The following is a 23,294-nucleotide window of genomic DNA, read 5'->3' on the forward strand; positions in this document are numbered from 1 at the left end:
CCCATGCAGCATGGGGCAGTGGGGGGGTAGCAGGGATCGTCTCCCACCCAGCAGCACCTGCTGAGTCAGGGCTTTTTTTAACAAGTGCCAGGAGCTGGGGCAGCCACTGCTGGGCTGGGAGAGGGGTGGCGGATGGGCCTGGCCTGGCAGATTCTGAGAATCCAAAGCAAATACTAGCTGCTTCTCACAGACCTCCTAATTAGCCCGCCTAAAGGGCCATGTGAATACAGCTACATTGCTTAAGGCCTATTTAAGGGTACTGCTGCCAAGCACGTTAAGTTTGCTGGGTAGACATTACTAAAATCTCCTGTTCATAGTTTATGGAATATGTAATAATTTATTTCTCCTCATACAACTTAGTACTTCTCTTTTTAATTCCATTCTTATTTTGACTTAATTTTTCCATTCCAATATCACTGTATTTCCCATTTAGTATCAAATCTCTGGCAATCTCACCCATCCTCTCTATTTTTCTGAATCTTTGTCATCTATATTCCCATCTCTGCATCTCTCTCCCCTTCTGTTCTGGTAACTATTGATTTAGGCTAGGCATTGGGACCCTGACTGAACACAGCATTTTCTTGAAAGGTGGTATGGCTTTGGATGTAAAAGCCTCTGATTAAGCTATGTGTATGGAGCACTGGCTGAAGTGAGCAACACTTCTGCTTTTGTCTGCAGGTGCCACAGCTATCACAGACTACTGTAGGTGTCAGCCAATGTAGGGTTAACTTATCTGACAGAAAATAAAATAGGAAAATGGCAAATAATTTCTGAATCAACATGTGACTATAAACCCCTGAAACATGTGACTATAACCATTTTCAGCAGCTTTCCATGCCCATGGGAAACAAACTGTTATGCAACTCTGACTTTCTGAGTGCATCTCGAATTTGGTTTAATTTATTTTTACAAATAGACATGATATGTCAGCAGAAACAGCTGTGGTGGAAGCCCAGGTGGCTACCAAAGGACAAAGATCTCGCTTTTTACTGCAATTTTCTTTTGAAGCGTACCGTGCCATTATCTGTGAGTCACATTGAGACCATGTGGGAGCTGACTCCTTGGAAATGGAAACCAGAAAAGAGAAGGAGCTCAGGGATTTGCTACCATTGCACTGTCCTTGACAAATCATCACTGTCCTCTTATTGCCTTCTATGGATTCCTCAGCCTCCTATGTTCATGCTGGATAATGCCTCCATTATTGTAGTATAGTATGGCAGGGGAGAGGCAAGTGTTACACATTTGCTTCTCCCTGCTAGTCTACATTACAATTATTAGTGTTACAGAGGCTCTCCAAACTGTGATTTCTTTAGCTATGCTCATTAAAAATGAGGCCACTGTTGACCAAGTCTGTCTTTGCCAGGAGAAGGTTCACTCTTTTGGGAAGGATTTCATCCATATAGCAACCCTTTTGTGTTGTATCATGATACCACTTCCTTAGCATTGTACTCCATGCAGCAGGTGGGCAGCTTGCATCCATTCCTGCCCCACGCACAAATGTCTCAGTGACATTGAGCCATGAACACTGTAGAATCATGCTTGTGGCTTTGCATCTGTTATTTCTTTCAAGGTCACGATTGTCTTTTCAGTGAAGCAACAGTTGTTTGGGACAAGACTCAGATATTGGCTTTTGTACTCTCCATTTTTATGATGAGGGGTACCCTGGTCTAGTGGAACGTGCTTGGGAGTCAGCAGCCCCTTAGTTCCATTACAAGCTTTTTTTGTTTCTTTATTGCTTTGAGCAAGTGAATTTACCTCTTTGCATCTACCTAACTCTGTCCTATCTGTATGATGGGATTAAGAGCATGATACTCAGGGTTTGTGAAAACATCAGTTAGGCTCATGTTTTCAAAAATGGCATTTTCTCATTTTAGATGATATAGAGCCTGGTCTGGAAAGCTGTAGGGATTGGCAGGGATTGTTGTAGGAATTGGCATCTCTGAAAATCTGGCTATGGGCATGAAGCTAGACACTTGCACATAAAGGCCTTTTTTGGACATATAGCATGCTCTGATTCTTAGAAGGCTGTTTTCCCCTGTATCAGGACCACATCCTGGGCGGGGTGGCTGTGATTCACTTTAGCAAGCTGATACCCTCATACCTAGCTGACCCTAGTCTTGCCCCTTAGTCTCTGAGTTGTGGATGTCCTGATCCTAGTAGTGCCTCAGGGCACCGGTTGCCTTATGAGCAGAGGTCCTGGTTTTCTCTGTTTAAAACTTTCAAATTCTCTCATTAAACCCTCAAAATCCACATTTTTCCACAATTAAAATGAAATGCCACTGCATATATATAGGTATCAGTTGAACATGGTGTTTTATTGATATATTTACAATATTAAACCAATTTGGAAGCCTACCAGTGCCTCAATCACTATAATAAAACAAATTCTAAATATCAGTTTTGGCGTTGGATTTTGGGCTTTTTACCATGGAAAATCAGAGCCCCTCCAACCCCTTAGCTCACCAAGATGCAGGTCCAGCAGCAGCTGTCCCCCCCACCACTGTTTTGTGGTGCTGAGCAGCCCTGATATTCTGGTGCCATGCCCATGACATTGCCCCTCACTCCCAAGCCGCAGCCCCCTGGCCCTGCCAGTGCTTCTCACTCCCTACCCACAACTCTCTGCCCCACTCAGCCCTGCCAGAGGGGGGCCCCAGCTGTGTCAGGGACCTGGGTTTGCAGGCCCCTGCCTCTCCAGCAGCACCTGAGCCCTGGCTGCTGCCCATAGGAGACAGCAGTTGTTTCAGACCAGGCAGAGCGTGGAGCCGTGCTCCCCCTCCCCCATAGGCGGCATGGTTGGAGTGGGGCCTGTGCCGGGGACAGATGCGGGCTGGTGGCTGCAGGCTTGAGGCTCTCTGCTATGCTGCCCTCCCCTTTGGGGGATCTGTTTTCCAGCAGGTGTGGAGACTGTGCCACCGCCAGAAGCTGTACACCTACATTCCTGCCTGCCCATCATCAGCAGGGATGGCAGCATGGAGTTGTGCCCCACACTGGTGGTGGGTGGGCAGGGGGTGTCTCGCAATGGCAGTGCTGGTCTTATGATGGTGACACTGAGTGTCCCCACCTAGTGGGCCATGGAAGCCCCCAGGAGGAGGGTGGCAGAGTGGGGAGCCTGAAGCCTGCAGGGGGCAGTGTGCATCCATTCCTGCCCCACACACAAATCTGGTGGGCATGTGCCCCCCATGCCTCCTCCCTGGAGCTCACACAGTGGCAGGGAGCCAGCCCCTCCATCACCCCCACAGATGAGCCACTTGCAGCTTCCGCAGTTCCATCCTACTCTCCAGTCGGGCCCTGTGGCCACGCATTCCCACCCTGGCCCCCAGGTCCCACATACTGCTTCAGCTGGGCAGTACCCCACACCCAGCCCCAGCCCTGACCAACTCCTTTCTTCCCTCCCTTACTTATGGGGCCTCAACGCCTTCCCCCCCTCCACCCTAACTAACTTGCAGAGAGCTGCAGGAGCTGCTCTCCATGCTGCCTGGTTGCCACGTGCATGTGTGTGCATGTAAATGCACGTGGCACCCCCTGCCTGATTGCCCTCCTCCTGCTCCACCCACATCCTTGCAGGATGGAACTCTGCCTGTCAGCAAGGGGAAACCTGCCGTTTCTCATGTTTTTCTCCTTTAAAGGAGAAAAGATGCCTTTTTCTCCTTAAAAAGGGTAAATCCATATTTTTCTCCTTAAAATAGGAAAATCCACATTTCACTGCAGTGAACAGAAAACTTGGATCCCTGCTTATTAGGGGTGTGTGAAGTGGGCCCTCTTTGATTTGGATTTGGCCCAAATCAGGCATAGTGATTCAATTAGTTGATTTGGATCACTGTGCCCAATTAGATTTGACTGAATCCGAATCTGAAGATTCAATGCTGATTCAGAGAATCACAGCAATTCGGACATAGACGCAGCTTTAAAAAATGTTTCTATGTACCTTGAGATACCAGTGCAGCTTATGGACATTGCAATGCTGGGGTGGATGGAGCATCCCACAGGAGCGCAGGGGGGCCTTTCGTGTGTTCAGCAGTGAACCCAGAAGTGGACCGGAAGTACTGCCAGTCCACTTCAGGGTCCACCAGGGAGTATGCGGGGGGCGCCCGCCACAGCTCCCTGGCTCAGCAGTTGGCTGCGGGGGAACCCTGGGAGCCCTCCCCAGACCCAGGAGGCATCAGGCACCGAGCCAGGGAGGGCATGGGGGGGCCCCCTGCATGCTCCCCAGCAGACCTGGAAATGGACCATAAGTTCTTCCGCTCCACTTGAGGGTCTGCTGCTGAGCGCACTGGGAAGTGCCCCTGCCCCCACCTCTCCTGCCCTAGTGCTTCTGTGGGACACTCCACGTGCCCCAGCATCGCAGCAGTCGCAAGCTGCCTGCTATCTAGTGGTATGTAGAAAAAACATTTAAAGTTGTGACTATGTCTGAATCTCTGAATTGATTCAGAGGGTTCTGATTTTATTTGGAGAGATTAAAGTGTCCTCTGATTCGATTAAGATTAGGAGATTTCACCACTGAATCAGGCTGAATCTAATCGGTGACTGAAGCTTCCCACAGCCCTAATGCTTATGAGCTATATTCATGACCTCCATTCTCCCCTGTGGCCATGTCCATACCTCACAAATGTTACTCCATGTTAATTTAGAGTAGGGGGGCTCCATGGCCCCAGTGCAGCTTTTGGCTCTCAGGTGTTGAACTTTTGTCCAGGCCTCAGCTTTCCCAGCCTTGGCCCTTTTATTCTGGCTGTGACTATCAGCCCGGGTCCACTGTCCTGGACCTTGGCTACTGGGTCCCAGCCCCATCTCACACTCATGTGCTCTGGGCCTCTGTCACTTTGAGAGGTGAGAGCTGCTGGGATTTCATTGTATTGAATAATTAATTTGCTAGAATGCCCAATGCCAATGCCTTGGTTAAGTGTCTTTTTTTTTAACCTAAGGAAATCAATAAAATGAAGGTGCACACCATAGTCCATGAGGCAGTTACTCAACACACTTCGTAAAGCAATCTTGTGATAGACCACCATGCTACCACCACAGTCCTAACAGGTACCTGTGTAACATCAGAAGTAGAATCCCAAGATACAATTAGGAAAGATTTTTCTAAGAGAATGGAATAAACATACTGAAAAACTTGTGATTTTTCAGGGCCTCTGGCCCTGTCTTGTGCTCTGGGCCCCTGGCCTTATTCTGCACTTTTGTGCTCCAGACCTGTCTTCAGTCCTCTGGGTCCTTGATCACAGGCTAGGCCGCCTGTTGCAGAGTATTCCATCAGGCATCCCACCATGATCTCCACACCTCCCACGTAGCCACAGTCCAGTCCTATGGTATCCAGCTTAACTACAGCATAAAGAATGAAGCTGCTTTGCAAACTAAAAAGGCTCACCCACTCTGGGTCAATGTCATCTACAAGCCCTGCTTCCCATTGCTGTCTCTTATGCCAGCTCTAGGGTGGCTTGGGTGCCTGCCAGTGTATCTTCTGCGGCCCTTCTTTCCCAGGAACTCCTCTCCCTGCAGCACATGGGGCCAGAATGCCATCTTGAGCGTAGGGACTGGGCTTATGTACCCCAAAGCTTCACCCCTTCCTGTCATGTGGCTTCCGAGCCACACACAGGGCCTTCTTGGGCTTGTTGGCCAGCCTGCTCTCCTCTGCTACAACAGCCAACTGCTCTCACCTCTCAGAGTGACAGGGCCTTGGCCCCTGTTACATCCCCCTTCTGTATTGCATTGCTTTATACTTTTTTATATAACAAAGCCATGTAAAAAACATTGCACCTATGTTTGTGCTGTCTTGAGACACAGCATCCCTGAGTACTTTATATTATGCAGCAGTTGTGTCTTGTTTCTGGTTGACTTTAACCCATAACACTGCAGAATCATGTTTGCTGTTTTCTGTCTTTTACTTCTTTTAAGATAAATGTCACTTGTAGTTTTTCACCTTTGACTTAAATGTCTTTCTAAGGAGAACATGACTACCCAAGCTGACTACCCACTTCCAAAAACATCCTGAAGCTTATATACATGTAGCAGCTAGCCTGAAAGGGTAAGTAATGAACCGTAGCCGTTTAACCAGCGGTTCCTATTTTCTGTGGTGCAGCAGAAATGTACAGAACCTCATCAGCAGCCTATTTTAATTTCCCAAGAGAAATAACTCAGTATTTCACTACTTTTATAGCCTCATGTACAGTACCACTGATGGAAAAAGGGGTGGAAATTACTGAGAAGTTGCCTCTTTTGGGAAATATTTTTTCTTCTTTCTTTCTTTCTTTTTTTTCATGGAATGGAAAGATTGCTCACCAACATACTTGAGTTTTCCATCTGTCACTTATCTTCTGGAATTAAACTGACTATCTGCCTGATAACAAGTACAGGGCAGATTTTTTGATAAGTTCTGCTGAAATTTTTTTTGTAACATACAGAATTCTACAGAGCACTAATTTGATATCAGAAGCTTGAGAAACCGGGCTTTTTAACTAGTTTGGCAGATGGGTTTTGAGTGGGAATGTGAGTGGAGCATTCCAGCAATAACACCACATTTACTTACTCCTGGGTATTATGTTGGTGTGTGAAGGGATGGCTTTATCACAAGTCTTTCAGTATGTTTATTCCATTCTCTTAGAAAAATCTTTCCTAATTTCCTTCTTGGGATTCTACTTCTGATGTTACACAGGTACCTGTTAGGATTGTGGTGGTAGCATGGTGGTCTGCCACAAGATTGCTTTAGGAAGTGTGTCAAGTAACTGTGCCTCATGGAATATGGTGTGCACCTTCATTTTATTGATTTCCTTGGGTTAAAAAAAAGACACTTAGACACTTATCCAAGGCATTGGGCATTCTAGCAAATTAATTATTCAGTACAATGAAATCCCAGCAGCTAAAAAGTAGTCACTTTGGGTGCATGTACACATGGTAGAGGTTTAGTCCTCAGGGTTTTATTCCCCTAAATTGGACCTGTGGGCTTTTAATTGAAACCCATCATTTCAAGTTTTCTGTCATATTCCTATGAAGGGCCTGATCCTTTTCTTTTCTTTTTTCTTTTTTTTTTTTGCCAGAGCCAGAGCCTGCCCACAGCCAGGGGACAAGCTGCTGGTAGGCCAAGTGGCCCCTGAGCTACAGGGAGCTCCAGTCCTTCCCTCTGCAGTGGCAGCACCACCCAGGGCTGCCCAGGCAGGCCATTAGTGGGTCAGGCCCAGCCACAGCCACAGCTTGGAGGCAGCACCTGGCCCAATCCAACTGTTCCTCAACCTCAAGCTATAGCAGCACTCAGCCCATTAGAAGCACCTGTGTGGCCCTGGGGGTGCCATCGCTGCACAGGGATGGACCAGGGCCCTCCGCAGCTCAGGGGCTGCTCAGCCTACCAGCAGGTTGCCCCCCAGCCAAGGGAGAGGCAGGCAGGCTCTGCCAGAAAAAAAAAGGATTGGGCCCCTTGCTGCTTCTGTCTTCAGCAGGTCCCTGTGACCAGCAGGATGCCTTGGGCCACCTGAGAACAATGCGGGAAGGCTGCAGAAAGGCATTTGGGTTTGTTGGTGGCTGGAAAAGGCAACGGGGACAGTGCACGGGGCACAAGTCTGCCCAGGTAGGCTTCTAGCTGGCTGGGTGCTGCCCCAGCTTGGAGGCACCCGATCCAGTGATTCCATGACCTTGCTTGGGCTCCCAGCTCCTCGTGCACTGTCCCCACCACCTTCTCCAGCTGCCAGCACACTCGTCTTGCCCCTCGGGCAGCACAGAGAGGTGGCAGGAGGGTGGCTGGGTATGCTGGCAGCCGGAGAAGGTGGCGGGATTGGGGAACAGTGCATGGAGCGCTGGAAGCCCAGGCAGGCTAGGGGAAGTATTAGATCGGGTACTTCCAACTTGCCTAGCCAATTAGCAGCCTACCCGGACTTCCAGCATGCTATGCACCATCCTTACCACCTTCTCCAGCTGCCAGCAAACCCAGCCACTTTTCCGTACTGCCCCAGGGGCAAGCCAGACCATTCCTGGGCAGCCCCAGGCATCCTGCCACCCACTGGCACAGCCACTGCTGAAGACAGAAGCAGTGAGGGGTCTAATCCTTTTTTTCTACAGAGCTTGCCTGCCTCTGCCATGGCTGGGGGCCGAGCTAACAGCTGCATTGTTGCAATTTGCAAACTAAGCTACATAGGGAGTTTGCAGCGATGCAAACTGATTTTAAAACTCCCAGGCTCTTGCACATGTACACTGTGACATCCTTAAGTCACACAGTGACATTTTTGTCACGTGCATGTTAATTGTATCACATGTACAAGCACCCTTTACTCCTAGTGGCATTAAAATAGACCTTCCAAAAGGAACTGTGCTAGTCAGACACATCCAGAGACTCATTTTCACATTTATATCTTTCTGAGAAGGAAATTATCAGCTCTCTCCCAGACCATCACAAATGGAGATGTTTTGCAACATATCTGGAAGGTCAATCTGCCATTCTGGACCAAGATGGACAGCAACTTCCAGAGTCCCAGAAACCTCAGAGAAAATGCCCTGTCAGCCTTCCCTTCCTCCTTCATAAGCAAATAGGTAGAAAAACATTTGATAAGGTGTCACTGAGGAAACTTGTTGATAAAGCTAAGATGACAGACTCTGATGATCTGGATTATAATTTGGGCACTGTGAAGGTTGTAGAGAGCAGGTGTTAATAGAGCAAAGTCATCCTGAACAAAGGAGTGTTGGGGACTAGGACCTAGTACAATCAGATAAGGCATTTGGGAGCTTAGGAAGTTATAGAATACAGTAATAGCAAGTATGTAAAGAACTGCCAAAAGGAGATAGAGCAGGAAAATGGTATAAAACTAGGTTTAACAAAGAGCAACAGTCTAAAGTTGTGTGTGGCTAAGAGTGAATGGCAAAAGGTTATATGGCAGTTAGAAAGTGGCTAGATCCTTTTACTGATCATTTCCAGGCATCTGGAGGTTTTTGTGTTTTGAAAGGTCTAGAATTTCCATCAGGGAAATATAATAGTGAGTGTGCATTTCAGATGGTCTCTGATGACACGTGCTTTCAGACTTACCTATTTCATAATCAAAAGATCTGTTTGAGAATAGACTTCTGTGCAGGTGATAAACCACTTTCTCCTATACCTGCTCCTTCTTTTTTCTGAAAATTCCTCTCCTGCTTTGCTTTTCCATCAGAAAAGGGAAAAATTGTTGTTTCAGTACAATTGACTAGGATATCTGAAAAAGACTGTTAACCCAGGAAATGTCTGGCAGACTTTCCGTTCCTCCCAGCCAGCTGACCTATATTCAGAAATCCCAGCAGTCTATCTCTACATTCCTCTTCTGGGACCCACCCTGCCTCTGCACTCCAGAAGAGCTGATGCTCACAGTCTTCTGTTAGAACAACTAGGGAATCTGGTTTGTTGGTGCTACAAGCCAGGACCCTGGGTTCCATTGCACAGACTCTACCACAGACTATGTGCATGGCCCAAGGAATGGCTGTTAGGGTCAGATTTTAAAATATATTAAGGTGTTTAACTTTTCTTCAAACCAACATCCAGGAAAAAGCCAAATCTCCTTAATGACTACTTTGCATTGGTCTTCCATCAGTCCATTGGGATCGCCCTGTCTGACTAGATGCAAGATCACCAGGGGAAGGGTGAACATACGCCCATCATTGGCACTGATCTTGTGAGGAAACACTTTGAGAGGCTGGGAATCTACAAGTCAGCCAGCCCAGACAAAATGAACCCAGAACTGCTAAAGGAACTGGCTGACATCATAACGTGGCCAATGGCAAGGATATTTGAGAACTCGTGGTGCTTGAGTGAGGTGCCTGAAGATTGAAGTGGGCCAATGTGGTGCCCATCTTCAAGAAAGGGAGGAAGGAAGACCCAAGGAACTACAAGCCAATCAGTTTGACCCCAATCCCTGGAAAGATCTTGCAAAAAATCATCAAAGAAGCCATTAACAACAGGCTTATAAGAAGTTACAGCTAGCAAGGGATGTGAAGGGGAACAAGAAGGGTTTCTGCAATTACTTCAGTAACAAGAAGAAAATCAGGGAAAGTGTGGGTCCCTAGTGACAGATGATGCAGAAAAGGCTGAAGTACTCGATACCTTTTTCACCTCAGTCTTCACAGGCAAGGTTAGCTCCCAGAGCACTTGGCAGCACAGTTTGGGGAGAAGGTGAGCAGCCAACAGTGATGAAAGAACAGGTCAGGGCCTATACAGAGTAGCTGGACATGTACACGTCCATGGAGCCAGGTGCAATGCATCTGAGGGTACTATAGGAGCTGGCTGATGTAACTGCAGAGCCACTGACCATTATCCTTGAAAACTGGATGACTTCCTTAGGTTGCTTATGAGAATGTTGTGGGAGACCATGTTAAAACCCTTACTAGAATCAAGGTATACCACATACACTGGTCTCCCTGCATCCACAGAGCCAGTCATCTCATCACAGAAGGCAATCAGGTTGGTCAGACATGACTTGTCTCTGGTGAATCCATGCTGATTGTTCTCCCGCAAGTGTGCATAGCCTGTGCCCTGCCAGAAGAGGCCATAGGTGGCTACCAACATTCTCCTTTTGCCAGCCAGCATCATGCATAGCCCAGGAGATGCAACAAAGGCCCCAGGGCTGCTGGCTTCTTGCTGCTTGGGCCTCAATAGTCTCAGCTGCCCCCAGAATCAAAAACGACCAAGAAAACCCATTTTGGCCCCCACAACTTCCCCTTTCTCACACACACTTCGAGTACTCCAATTGAAGCAAGGGCCAAAATCTGGGCCTCAGCGTGGCATGCCGAACCCCAAAGGGGGTTCGGCATGCCATGCTGAGGCCTCAACTTTCTTCCCTGGAGCCTTGCCACTACTCCGTTTGGTCCTGGGGACCATGGTAGCTTCCATGTGTCGTGGTGCAAAAAACAAAATTCTGGACACAAGCTCACAGGCACACACCCAGACACCAACTTGTACCTCTGTGGCCCCAGAGTCAGGACACCGTCCCTTATGCCACACAAGTAGGCAAATGGCATGCTTTCTCCCATACTGCCTTTCTCTTCACCACAGTCGCATCCATAGAATTGCCCACCTGTGGCCCACACTTAAAAAAAAAAAAAAAAAAAAATTCAACCCCTTCACAGACGGGCCTGTGCCCTGCAAGAAGAGGCCATAGGTGGCCGCCAACACCCCCCTTTTGCCAGCCAGCATCATGCACAGCCCAGGAGATACAACAAAGGCTCCAGGGCTGCTGGCTTCTTGCTGCTCAGGCCTCAATAGTCTCAGCTGCCTCCAGAATCAAAAACAACAGAACAAGGAGCAATGGTCTTCAGTTACAGCAAGGGAAGTTTGGTTAGATATTAGGAAAAACTTTCTCACAAGGAGGGTAGTAATACACTGGAACAGGTTAGCCAGAAAGGTTGTGGACTCTCCATCTTTGGAGGTTTTTAAAACCCAGGTAGACAAAGCCTTAGCTGGGATGATTTAGTTGGGGATGGTTCTGCTCTGAGAAGGCGGTTGTATTAGATCACCTTCTGATGTTCCTTCCAACTCTAATTTTCTACAGTTTTATGATTTAGCTCCTATTGGCTGCAATGAAGTTAGGTGTCTAAGCACCTTAAAATACCTGGCCATTAATCTTTCTGGGTGAGTCTACATGGGATGCTAAATGTGCAGTAGACTAATTCTACTGTGTATTAGCATGTCATGGGAAAAGCTGTGCTATTCTGCTAGTGCACAATAGAATTAGTCTACTACACATTAGCATCACTAAAAAAGTGTGTGCCTGGGCTGTTGTACAGTAGTGCTGGTTAGTGCACATTTTGTACCTGTTATTATGGGTACTGAACTTAATGCACACTAACTGTGGCACATTAATGCACATGTAGATGGACCCTGTGTGTCTCATCACTGTGCTCTGCAGTAAGGGAGTAGCATTGCCCTGCCTTATGCGGTGTGGTGAGGATGAATGTGTTAAAACTTGTGAGGTGTTCAGATACTACAGTAATGGGGACTGGGATAGATTCCCAACGTGCCCACTAATTTGCCAGGTGATGTTAGTCAAGAATGCTGCTGGGCCTCAGTTTCTGTACATTGTAAAGCAGTGAAGACTTTTTATTTTCCTCATATTAGGATTGTAAAACAGAACTCACTAGTTTTCATGAGGTTCTTTGAAATCTTTGGGTGAAAGGTGCTATTTTTATAAGCCTTTTGTGTTAGTTCCTACATTCATTCCATAGATGCATTGGGTTTTTATTGGTATTCATGGGCAGAACTATTACTGCACATATTGGGTTAAGAATTCAAGTGCCCAAAGTGTGAGGCTAAGATGGCCACCATAACTTGCGTGTATCTATCTTGACTGCATTATTTTAGGAGACAGATAATATAGTTTACAGTTTCCCATACCAGTCACTATATATGCCCAAATCTTTAACAGTGGGGAAATAAAATGCAGTCATTTGGGGGGGTAACTAATAACAAGACCGAACAGTTGCAGAGACCAATGCTGACTCTGGGCTATTTAATATGTCTGTCTCTGGCTCTTGGCATCGTGTCCCATATGTAGATCCACACATCCTATCAAGTCTGTCTGCCTATCCTCGCCTCTGTGACGTATTGCCATTACTGCACTCCTGATGGTAAGAGCCCAATGTCAGTCATGATTCTGTCACAGATCTGCTAGCCTTGGAGTTCGTCAAAACCCAAAGTCAGCTAAACCCACTCGACTAGAAAATCATACTGTTGTTAGCAGATACATATTCATCAGGGCAATAATTCTTTTTAATTTTCTTTCTTTTCTATATACATTTGTTTTTGCCTATGTGTTACTGTAACGGGGAACCCTAGCCCTGTTACTAGACGGCAGGTCTAGGGTTCAGAAAGACCCCAGACGACGGAGAAGAGAGGGGGTTGTGGAACAGGGAACCCTAACCTTGTCACTAGAAGACGGATCAGCCCCTTTAAGGACAGAACTTTCTGGCATGGAATGCTGGTAAGGAGAGGGTTAAATACTGAGCCTGGCCAGCTAGTCAGCTGACCAGCAGGGGCAGGTCAGGACTATAAAAAACCCTGGGGAGAACAGCAGTGAGGGCTGGTAGCCGAAGGGGAAGGAGTGCATCCCAGAGCTCCATGAGAGGCTTGGTGAGCAGTCCAAAGGCTGGAAGAAGGGACTACGGAAGCCCTGAGAGATGGCAGCTGCCCCAGAAGCCAATGGTGGGGAGCCAAAGCAGGAACCCAGTGTAAATGTAAGCTGATATACAGCTGTCTGAGCACATTTTTTTTTATTAGTGGCCGTTATTGCCCATGGATGGGACTGTCCATATTTCTTTTGGTTATTGAATACCCAGTGGTTTGGGTGAGGGTATTAGGGGGAGGAGGCCTCATTTGGGGGCCCACCACAGTGAGGACCCTGGTGCCAGTGAGGCTGTGGCTTTTTGGGGTATATAGGTACTGGCACCATAGGGGGTACAGGATTTTGGGGTGCACTGACAGCACCAGAAGGCACAACCTTAAAAGGCCAGGGTAGCCTGGTACACTTGATGTGTCATTCTAATTTTTTTTTTGATGGGACTAAGCAAGTCCATCCCATGGTCTTGAACTTGCACCACCCTGGCTGTAGGGCTGGTGGCTAGACTTTTAGGCTAGGGAGACCATGCTTTAGACTGTAGCACGAAAGAAGGCTAGAGCCTCAGAGTCAAACCCTGTTTGGTGGGTTTAGACGGGGAGGCCTAGCTAGAGAAAGACCGGGGTTAAGGCCTATGGAGGCGAAAGACCCTGACATATGAAATACAATAGGCAGTCTCCCGCTTTCAAGAACATCAACATAATAATTCTGATCAAGACATGGCAGGTGAGTAAAGAACGGGACACAAGAAACCTTAAAGAGGACTCTAAGGGTGCCCCATATAGGGTGCAGATAACAGGGAAAATGGCGCTGGGGAAAGCAACCTGTTACAGTTACATTGCACTTTCTTTCATTGAGATGTATTATACCTGTCAGCCTTTGAGTAATGTGCAAACTGTCCTGAGGGTAGGTTTTAAGGCCCATGTGCTTGTGAGTGGAGCAGATAAATAGACCAGTACGTACAAGTGGTTCATGATCTAAATAGACAGCAATAAGGCACTTTATTGTGTAGTCAGTCAAAGAGTCTGACCCTGTACCATTAAAATTCTGGGGAGTTCTGCCACTGTCCTGAATGAAAGAAAGACTGATCCCTAACTGTTCCAGCCAGATTTGGATGTCCCAGGAGTGCGAATTAGAACTAACCCTACTGAAATCAGTGGAATCCTTGGAATCATAGTGTGAGATTGGGCTGGGCCTGATGGTTTTGGTTTTATGATAATGGGTAGCTCAGAATGTGTTTAATTTCTATGGTGAAGGCATGTGTTCTGTGGTAGTGTATGCCTCCACTACTGCTCAGCATACCATATGGAACTGAAAAGAATATTGCCAGATTTGGGAAGGTTGGTTTAAAAAACTAAGTGTCACCAACATAACTCCTTTTTTAGCATTTATAAAGCCTGCTGCACTGGGATGAACTTGTCCCTGAAAGAAGAGGGAGCCACCGTACTCCCCTCCAGAGGAGGGAAAATGCCTGCCCTGAAGTAAATTGTTAGTCCTGGAATGTAAACCGGAGCTGGGCTTCCAGAAGAAAAGCAGGCCATTCACCAGAGGTTGGGGGACTGTGGGACAGCCCTTGGTTCCAGGAAAGAAACCAACTGCCTGATTGGAAGAACTCTGGTCTGACAGGGATAAGAAGCTCAGAGTTTGACAGACTCAGCATTTAGTTTGTTTTGGACTCCCAGAGACAATGTTGTGGTGATGTTTCCTGCTGAGCCAGGGACATTTGCTGTGAATTAACCTTTCTGGTGTCTGGCGGCTACCTTGTTGGATGTCCACAGCTGTGTCATGCCTGCCTTTGTGAAGCCCCAAAATAGCATGGGTTTACACAGGTCCAGACATGACTGCCTGTGATCACTGGAATATATAATCCTAGGTTATTGCTGTGCCAGTTTATCATGGGTTCCTTAGGATTTCAATTTTAAAATAAGGCCACTTTCATCTTCCAACCATACTTGGCTTTATTCCTTCCTAAGGAACATCCCCCCCACCCCCCACGCACCCTCTCTCCCCAGTCTTATTGTAAACCTGAAGCCATCCTATTTTCCTCCTATTTTCCCTATACAGCCGTAAGACCTCTATCATAACTACGGTGCCTCAGGCCAAACAAGGTTCTGGTGATTCTCTCTGAAAGCATCAGTGTCTGAGTTCTTATTCAACTGATGTGCTGATAGCCAGCAATGCAGAGTACTCCTTGTGCTCCTCAGGGAATGAATAGTCTCTGTAGCTTTCTTCTCTGAGGATCACAGCAACCAGACCAGGATAGAGTTACTAGTGGTCCACTTAGCCTATACAGTGCCAGATAGCTAAGATGTACATCTGCACAGTAGACAGTGTGGGGAAATAAAATTAATTGTGTATACACACACCTTGTCTGAAAATAGATTGCTGAGATATGAAATGATAGAATTAATAATATTAAACTGGATGAGGAGTAGAATGAAGACCACTCATGAATTATTAGACTTTAATTAACTAAACCAGGGAAATCTATCATTTGTCTCTGCTTTGAACTCCTGAGATACAGTAAACTCTCAAAGACCGTGGCCTGAGTCTTGTTTTATTTAGTGACAGTGGAAAAGCTTTTAGTTAAATGTATAGAAACCAAAGGTAATTCCATGGAAGTTGTTGAACGAGTGTGATATCAAAATTGAGCCCAGTGGCTTTATAATGGAATGAAATGCTGACGGGTTTCCAATGCTGGTCTCTTAAATATTTCTAACATGCAGCATCAGGCAGCAGTGTGGAGATCTAATAATGTTTCATGCTATTAATTTTGCTGGGTAGAAACCTGCATTGGGAAGTACACTTGATTAAGCTGATATTTGCAGTAGGTTTATAAATGAATCCAAGTGGCTTTGTGTTATTCCATTTTTCTTAATTTTGTTTCTGCACTTGAAATGACTTTATCCATATTCTGTTCTTTGCTCTTTCCAATCTGTTCACTTCTAACCAGGCTAAAAGCATGGTATGCTTCAGGGAATCATTTGAAACTGCAGCCTAATAACTCACCATGTCATATTTCTTTAATTTCTACAAGGGCAATTCTGTGAGATGCTGAGTGCTCTCCCATTTAAGTTCATGGGAATTTTTCTGATTATTTAAAATTTATACTGCAGGAGTGCTTGGGGCTTCAACAGTGTTTGAGGCCTTCCTGTTCTACTTAAAGTCTTGAACTACCCAGTATTAGGCCAAAGTTTGCTAATAAAAATATTTCAATTCTCTCTTTCTCCCTCTATAACTGAGAACTTTCAGTTTTCAGAGATTTTTTTTATTGTGGTGCCCAATGCTAAACGTTGCATCCATTTATGTCAACAAATACATGCACAACAATTTGTAATGTTGTGGGTTGGGTTAAACTTCTTTAGACCTGGAGCTAATGTAAGTACGAAATGACTGCACAGTAACAACCATGCAGTTAGGGGCATGTGTAGACTAGACACACCCAGAGAGGAATGTCAGAGACAGTTACAGAAGGCCTTGTAGCTTGGCCCTGAGTAAAAGCTCCTACACTGTCTTTCTTGGCTGAGTGATGCTGAAAGAAGCTTGGAACTGTGAGTGAAGAAACCATCTCCTATGCTTAAAGAAATAACTCAGTAAATTCTCTATAACAGCTTTGTATAAAAGATATGATTCCATCATCAGGTTTTCCTCTTAACTAAAACATCTCATGACCCCAAATTGTTAGCTAGCCATTCAGGCCAAAAAAGACGACTGTAATAGTAACAGCAGCCATTAGTAGGAAGACATTTTTGTTGATATGCTTATCCTTAGGTATAAATGGTGTTCCTGGAATGTGTTAAGTGCCCTAAATTAGGACCATAGTAGTGGGAGCTGGAAAACATATACTAGATTGCTGATCAGACTCTCTGATAAAATGCATGTTCACAGCCAAGTTACCTAATGTAAGGTAAGGCACAGAGATCTTTGCTTGGCCTCAAACAGGCTTCAGGATTTGTACATGCAGATTTTGCATCTGTCTCTGGTTTTATATTCAATTTTGTGAACACAGAAATAAGATCCTACTGTTCTAAGGTAATTTAAATGCTACAATAACTGTTTATGTCTTTCATTTGTTTTAGGAAGGAGATGTTTGGCCTAATTCTACAGCTGAAATTAATGTGATTTTTAAACCACGAGAAGCCAGAGTCTATCAGCAAACAGTCTACTGTGATATCTCAGGTACAGCATTCCTACTTGCACAGTAAGGAAAAGGAATACCCCCCAGTACAAGGCACCCAGTTATTAGGCCTGTGCGAAGCAAAAAGTATTCACTTCGTATTTGGATTCAGCTGATTCAGAGGGACAGCGATTTGATTCAGTGGTTCGAATCACTGTCCCAATTCGATTTGGCTGATTCTGATTCAGAGATTCGGCACCGATTTGAAGATTTGACCATGGACTATAACAAGGAATCACATAAATACCTATAACTTTGTCATTTTTTTGCAGATGTGGATGAAAAAAAGCAGGGATGGTAGCCCCTTCTGAGGGCGTGAACCCTGCCAAGCTTCAAGGAGATAGGTACAGGGGTGTCTGTGCAAGTATGCCTCAAACTGCTGAAAGCAAAACTCGTAACACTTGTGTGTGTTAAGGCAGAGCGGGATGAAAACAGCTGGGATGGTAGCCCCTCATGTGGGCATGAGGCCTGTCAGGTTTCAGGCAGAGTGGTGCAGGGGTTTCTGTGAAAGTGCACCTCAAGGCTCTGAAAGCAAATTAAAAAATGAAATAGGTGCAGAGTGAGGAGGGTGGCACTCCATCTGCATGTGGATCTTGGTGAAATCCAGCAGCAGGACGTTCACCTTCAGGAACACCAGCTGCTCCACAAAGCCAGGATCCAAAGAGATGTGGTGGAGTGTCACAACATCACCAGCAATGCTGAACATCCTCTCGCTTGGAACAGTGGTCAGTGAATAGGACAGGTGTTCCCAGGCAACCATTGCCAGATCCTGCCAGACCTGGCTGCAGGTTGCCCAATAGGTCAAGGGGTTGCAGTGCAGCATCTCCACGTCCTCAGTGAGATATGTAGCCACTGAGGCCTTCACACTACCTGCCTGATTGTGGGGTCTGGTGCCTCAGGACCCCAACACTGAAGCCATGCTGTTGGCCCACATTAGCAGCAGCTATGGTGGAGGAGATTGGCTTGTGGTTGGAGTACTGGCACAGAAAAGTGGATTCCTCTCTTTCTCTTCCCCCTGCTTGTGCCCTTCTGCCTCCCTGACTCTGTTCAATCACCTCTGTCCAGTGATTGAGGGTTTTGCTACTGCAGACACTCCCCTTCACCCTCAGGTCAAACATGCCCACCAGAACGTGGATCATACTGGACTATAATGGATCCAGCCATTTTTTGATGCCCTCCTTCAGCTGCTTCACCAGTGTCTGCACCTCTGGTGAAAGCGGCTTGCCCCAGCCAGAAACATCGATCCCCTGGAACTTCTCCATGTCATTTTCTCAAGCTCCTTCACTATAGGGATCACCTGGCTCAGGAGGATATCGCCAGCATTGAGCCCCCCTGTGGCCTCAAGGAATGGCTTGAGAACCACCAAAATCTGCAAGATAGTACCTGTTGCAGAGCACTCAGGTGCCCTGCACCTGAGAGCAGAAAACAGCTCAGGAGAGACCCCTTAGTGGCAAGAAGGGGGAGGCTCAGCTGCCAATCACCAGGGCAGCCAGAATCACAGGTGCTGGTTGCTAGGGCAACCGGTGGAGCCAGCTGACAGGAAGGGGCAGGGCTTAGCCCTTCTTAAGCCCCAGGCGTGAGGCTAGGAGGGCAGTTCCCCTCTGGTGGCCAAGGGTGGGGAGCTTGGCCAGTGCAGACAGAGGGAAGAAGCCCGACTTCATGAGCATCCCCTGATCGCTGCTATGGGTTGGAGTATTTCTCAGGAGGGATTGAATGTTGTTTGGCTGGATGGTTTAGTTTTTATGTTATAGCCCGGGGGCTTTGTGTTTTTGTGTTTGCTGTTTTGACTGGAGGACCAGGTGAGGCTATTAGGGGTTGGAGGAGGCCTCATAGGGACTCCACAGTAGCATGGGGACCCTGATGCTAGAGAGGGTACAGCATTTGGGGTGCATTGGCCCCAGCGCCAGAACAAGGGGGCAGTGAGAAGGCCCAGAGCAAGGGGGGTGGGGCAGCGAGAAGCCCCAAGGAGGTAAAGGAGAGGGCCAAGTCACAACGGAGCCCAGGTCAAAAACTACATCAGTACCATCTGTGTGGTGTAGGGGTGGAAAAGGAGCTGCAGATAGCACCCCCTGGCACTGGGGCACATACAGTGGGAAGCCTCCTGCTAATTACATCAGTCAATTAATCAATTAAGATCAAGGTATGGCAGGTGAGTAAGCAGGCGGTTGACCCATAACAGAAGGGTGGAGTCACCAATAGAAGGGCTCCAGTAGAGATACTCCTGTCACAGTATCCCACCCTGTTTTATTAAGGCGACCACTGAACCCAGTCTCCCCAGGAAAAGCCATCTCATGGACGGCCTTCTGTTGCTCAACCAGCCTTTCCAGCATCAGGTATGTGGAGTTCCACCAAATCTCCACATCCTGCATGATTTTGTGCTACAGGATGCTCAGCTCTGCCTGGTTGTCCTGCAGCATCTTGCCCCCCTTCATGGTCTGGTGGAAGTAGCCCACAGCCTTTCTGCATTTCAAAATGAGCTGGCTGGTAGTGACGGCACCATAACTGGGAGCCCTGTCCCCTTCCAAGGCATCCCTGACTATGAGATGGAACTTGTGTGCCACACAGCTGATGCCAGCACCACCTTCACCATATTGACCTTGTTGTCAGTGACCATGAACCTGTGGCTGAGCTTATCCTGCCCAATGAGACACCCCTGCACCATGAGGTTCATGGCCATCATGATCTCCCTTGCCATGTGGGACTCATCCATTGCCTTCACTTAAAGGAGAGCCCACCGATGCCCTGACTGATCTAACCAGTGCCCTGTGAGGGAGAGGTAGGCACGATCTCCATCCTGGCTACTCCAGATGTCTGAGGTGAAGTGCAAGGCTGTCTGTGGACCTGTCTTCCGCAGCTTCTCCCTCAAGTGTTCCCTGCCTGCCTCATACAGGGAAGGCACCACCATCCTGCTAAAGGTGGTTTGTGCAGGCACTTGGTACAATGGGGCCACAAGTGCCATGAACTGCCTGAACCCTGGATGCTCAACAAAGGAGAAGGGCCGGCTATTTGGAGCAAGCATCTGCCCAATGCTTTGGGTGACCTCACTCGTCTTGGGAATGCAGGGACTTCTTTTTGGGTGGTGCAGGGACGGGCAGTGCTACCACTTCCTTGCTTCCCACTAGCCCCAGAATACTCATTGCTGCCAGGAAAAAGGGTGCATCTGTGTTTGGGGTGGGGGGAACTTCCAGCTCTCCCTCTGCCTCCTCTCCCTCTCTTGCCGGAAGACCTGGTACCTGCCTTTCCAGCACATTTCATAATGTTTGGTGTGCTGCAAAATGTGTGTGTATGTAATACTTGTTGTGCTTTATTGTGCTGTGATAACACTGTCAGGGAAAATACAGATTTCTTTTTGTGGGTGGGAAAGAAGACAGATTAACAAGAACAAATAAGATGATTTGGGGGAAAAAGAAGTTGAAAGCAATGGATAAAGATAACAATAGGGATTGTAGGCAAGGATAAGTAGAAAAGGATTGAATACAATTTACATGAAGAGAGACTACCTAGCAAGAGACTAAGACTTTCAGACACCACTTCTCCAACAGCTCACAAAAGGCACAGATCACTTCACACACCACTTTATACGTTGTTTTCTTGTCCCTACCCCAGAGCACTGTGATTGGAAGACAACTCAGAGAAAGATCACAGTCACTGGCCAGCTACAGATGTCAATATCAGAGCAGTTCCCCCCCACCCCCAGCCCTTTCCACATATGGAAGATCACCCCATTCCCATCCCTCTTCTCAGTTTCTGTTTGCCGCAAGCCTTCCGAATCTCTCTGAATTGATTCAGACGCTGCTGATTTGATTTGGACCTTTTAATGGGTCTCCCAGTTAGATTTCTGATTTGGAGATTCAGCCACTAAATTGAGCCAAATCTCCTCCTAATGAATTGGCTACTGAAGCTTTGCACAGCCCTACCAGTTATATACAAGAAGAATCCTTTTAGATAGACTAACCAGAATACTCACAGATCTACATCTGGATAAATAGTTTGTAGTTAACAAAAGGAGAAGTCTTGTGGGTAAGGCTGCAGGGTGGAATCCAGCAGATCTTTGCAGACTCCCTGTGTGACCTCAAGCAACTAACTTAATCTTTTTTGTGGCACAACTGTTTACCTGAAAAAATCCACAATAACAATAGTTTCTTTTTCCTGCTCTTTGTATTATATATATCCATAAATTTCTTCAGTGCATAATTCACAGTTGCTTGCCATTTGCTTGCTATGAGTAATTGCATCTCTTGCTACACTCAGCCCTGATTCCTGCATCCACATGAATGAGTGCAGGAGGCCAATAGTTGCAGGTGCCTTAGTTAATTACTAATTAATGTCTCTGGATCTGTTGACTTACTGAACTTATAAACAAAGAGTTTAACTTGTAAATTTTACAGACTAGTAGGTAGATGACTTGAAGTTGGCTTCCAGCAAATATTTGAACTAAGAATAATCTAGATATTCATACAAGTAAAGCTTCATCAATGTTTGTAGTAAGCAAACATGAAAAGGCTGGAAACACTATAATCCACATTCTTTTTTAGATTTTTCTGGATAAACATGGAAACTGTTTTGCTTACTTTCCCAGCAGCTCCACACAGCACGTTTCAGAATTCTGTACCTAGGGAGGCAGGTATTAACAAAATGCAGTAACCTCTCTATATTAGGGTTATGACCAATTTCTGTTGTAAAGCACTACCATAGGAGCCCTTATAGATTTGGACTCTAAATCCTTAGTTCTAGAGAAGAAAAAGCTTTTATAGATTCCCAAGTCTAATAATACTCACTTTTTTAACTTCATGATCCCATGACTTGTCTAACCTATTTTCTTAAATTGTAAAGTGGACTTTTATTTGTGGCCACAGTAGTTAAAAAAAGTGGGGTAGGGACACCACAAACCACAACAGATTCTATAAACCTTTATTTTAAAAAAACAGTGAAAGTTATTAAGTGACCATGAGATCTTTGTGTATCACATTATTTATTATGAAGTTTAAGCATGTAAAAGCAAGGACGTGACAGTGGCTCTCAACCTTTTTAGAGTCAAGGAACCCCTTGATAGACTCAAGGCATGTGTCAGAAAATACCATCTCTTAGTTTTCACTTGCTTTTGACTATAGAAAAATTATAGAGCAATTCTTCTGGTGCATAGAACTCAGAAAGACCACAGCAGGGCAGAAAGTTTTTGACAGTATGGATTCCTATTTGAAATCTCAAGTTTATCTTGTGACTTATGTTTGCTAACATTGTGCTTAATAGTGCTAGGATGGTGTGGCACCCCATGGCATCCTTGACAGGATCTCAAGGCACCCCAGGGTAATGCAGTACTCTGGTTCAGAATTTTTTATGTAAGGCTACCATAAATATTACATTTATCACATTGCATGTCTACACAACATACCTAACTAGTCCCAATAGCCATAGTACAGTTCACTGTTAAGGACAGTATCCAGGTTCAGGTTTCTGATTTCATCATTGGAGGCTAGAACATTGGAGCTCCTGAAAACTCTCAGCTCCTTGGAAAGAGGAAGAATGGGTCTTTCGTTGTTCTCTTCCCATGTCCCACTGGAGGTAGACATGATGAGAGGCAGTGCCTAGAGATTCTGAACATGACTATCTTTCTCATCTGAGGGGGAAGGCCAGCTTTATGTGAGTTTCAAAATAGAAGGAATAAAATAAATAATTTCCTGGGGCTTCAGGAAACTTCTGAGATGGAGAGAATAAAAGAATAAAAGGAAGGTCTTCTTGGGACTTCAAGAGAGAACTGGAAAGTGCATCTGAAGGGGAAAAATGGTATGAATGTATTTTACTGCAGTGCCCTTCAAGGCATTCATCTCCCATCTGTACCCTTGATACAGCTAACCTTCCACAACCTGCTAAAACTTGAATGCTGGACATACTGAAATCTGTGACAGAGCTTCCATGAGCTTCAGTGGAGCCTCAACTTTCTTTTATGAAGTTTATACTGTTACTGATGCAATATGGAGATATCTTCTGACAACGTCCAACATTAAGTTCCTGATATAGCCAGCTCTGCAGTATCCATGAAATATAGATACTCAGCCCTATAATTAATA

The 23,294-nt window shown here is 46.2% G+C and overlaps 1 protein-coding gene across 2 annotated transcripts in view; it reads left to right on the plus strand.

Annotated features, from left to right (window-relative positions):
* The window catches only part of HYDIN (HYDIN, axonemal central pair apparatus protein), a 383,645-nt gene that overhangs the window by 100,916 nt on the left and 259,435 nt on the right, over positions 1 to 23,294 (plus strand). For both annotated transcript variants that reach the window (XM_019535579.1, XM_019535580.1), the window contains exon 9: positions 17,129 to 17,228. In XM_019535579.1, coding sequence (XP_019391124.1) covers positions 17,129 to 17,228 — 100 coding nt within the window. The remainder of the gene's footprint in view (positions 1 to 17,128; positions 17,229 to 23,294) is intronic.

This window comes from Crocodylus porosus, unplaced genomic scaffold, assembly GCF_001723895.1.
Source record: "Crocodylus porosus isolate Cpor-Errol unplaced genomic scaffold, CroPor_comp1, whole genome shotgun sequence".
In the NCBI taxonomy this organism is placed as follows: domain Eukaryota; kingdom Metazoa; phylum Chordata; order Crocodylia; family Crocodylidae; genus Crocodylus; species Crocodylus porosus.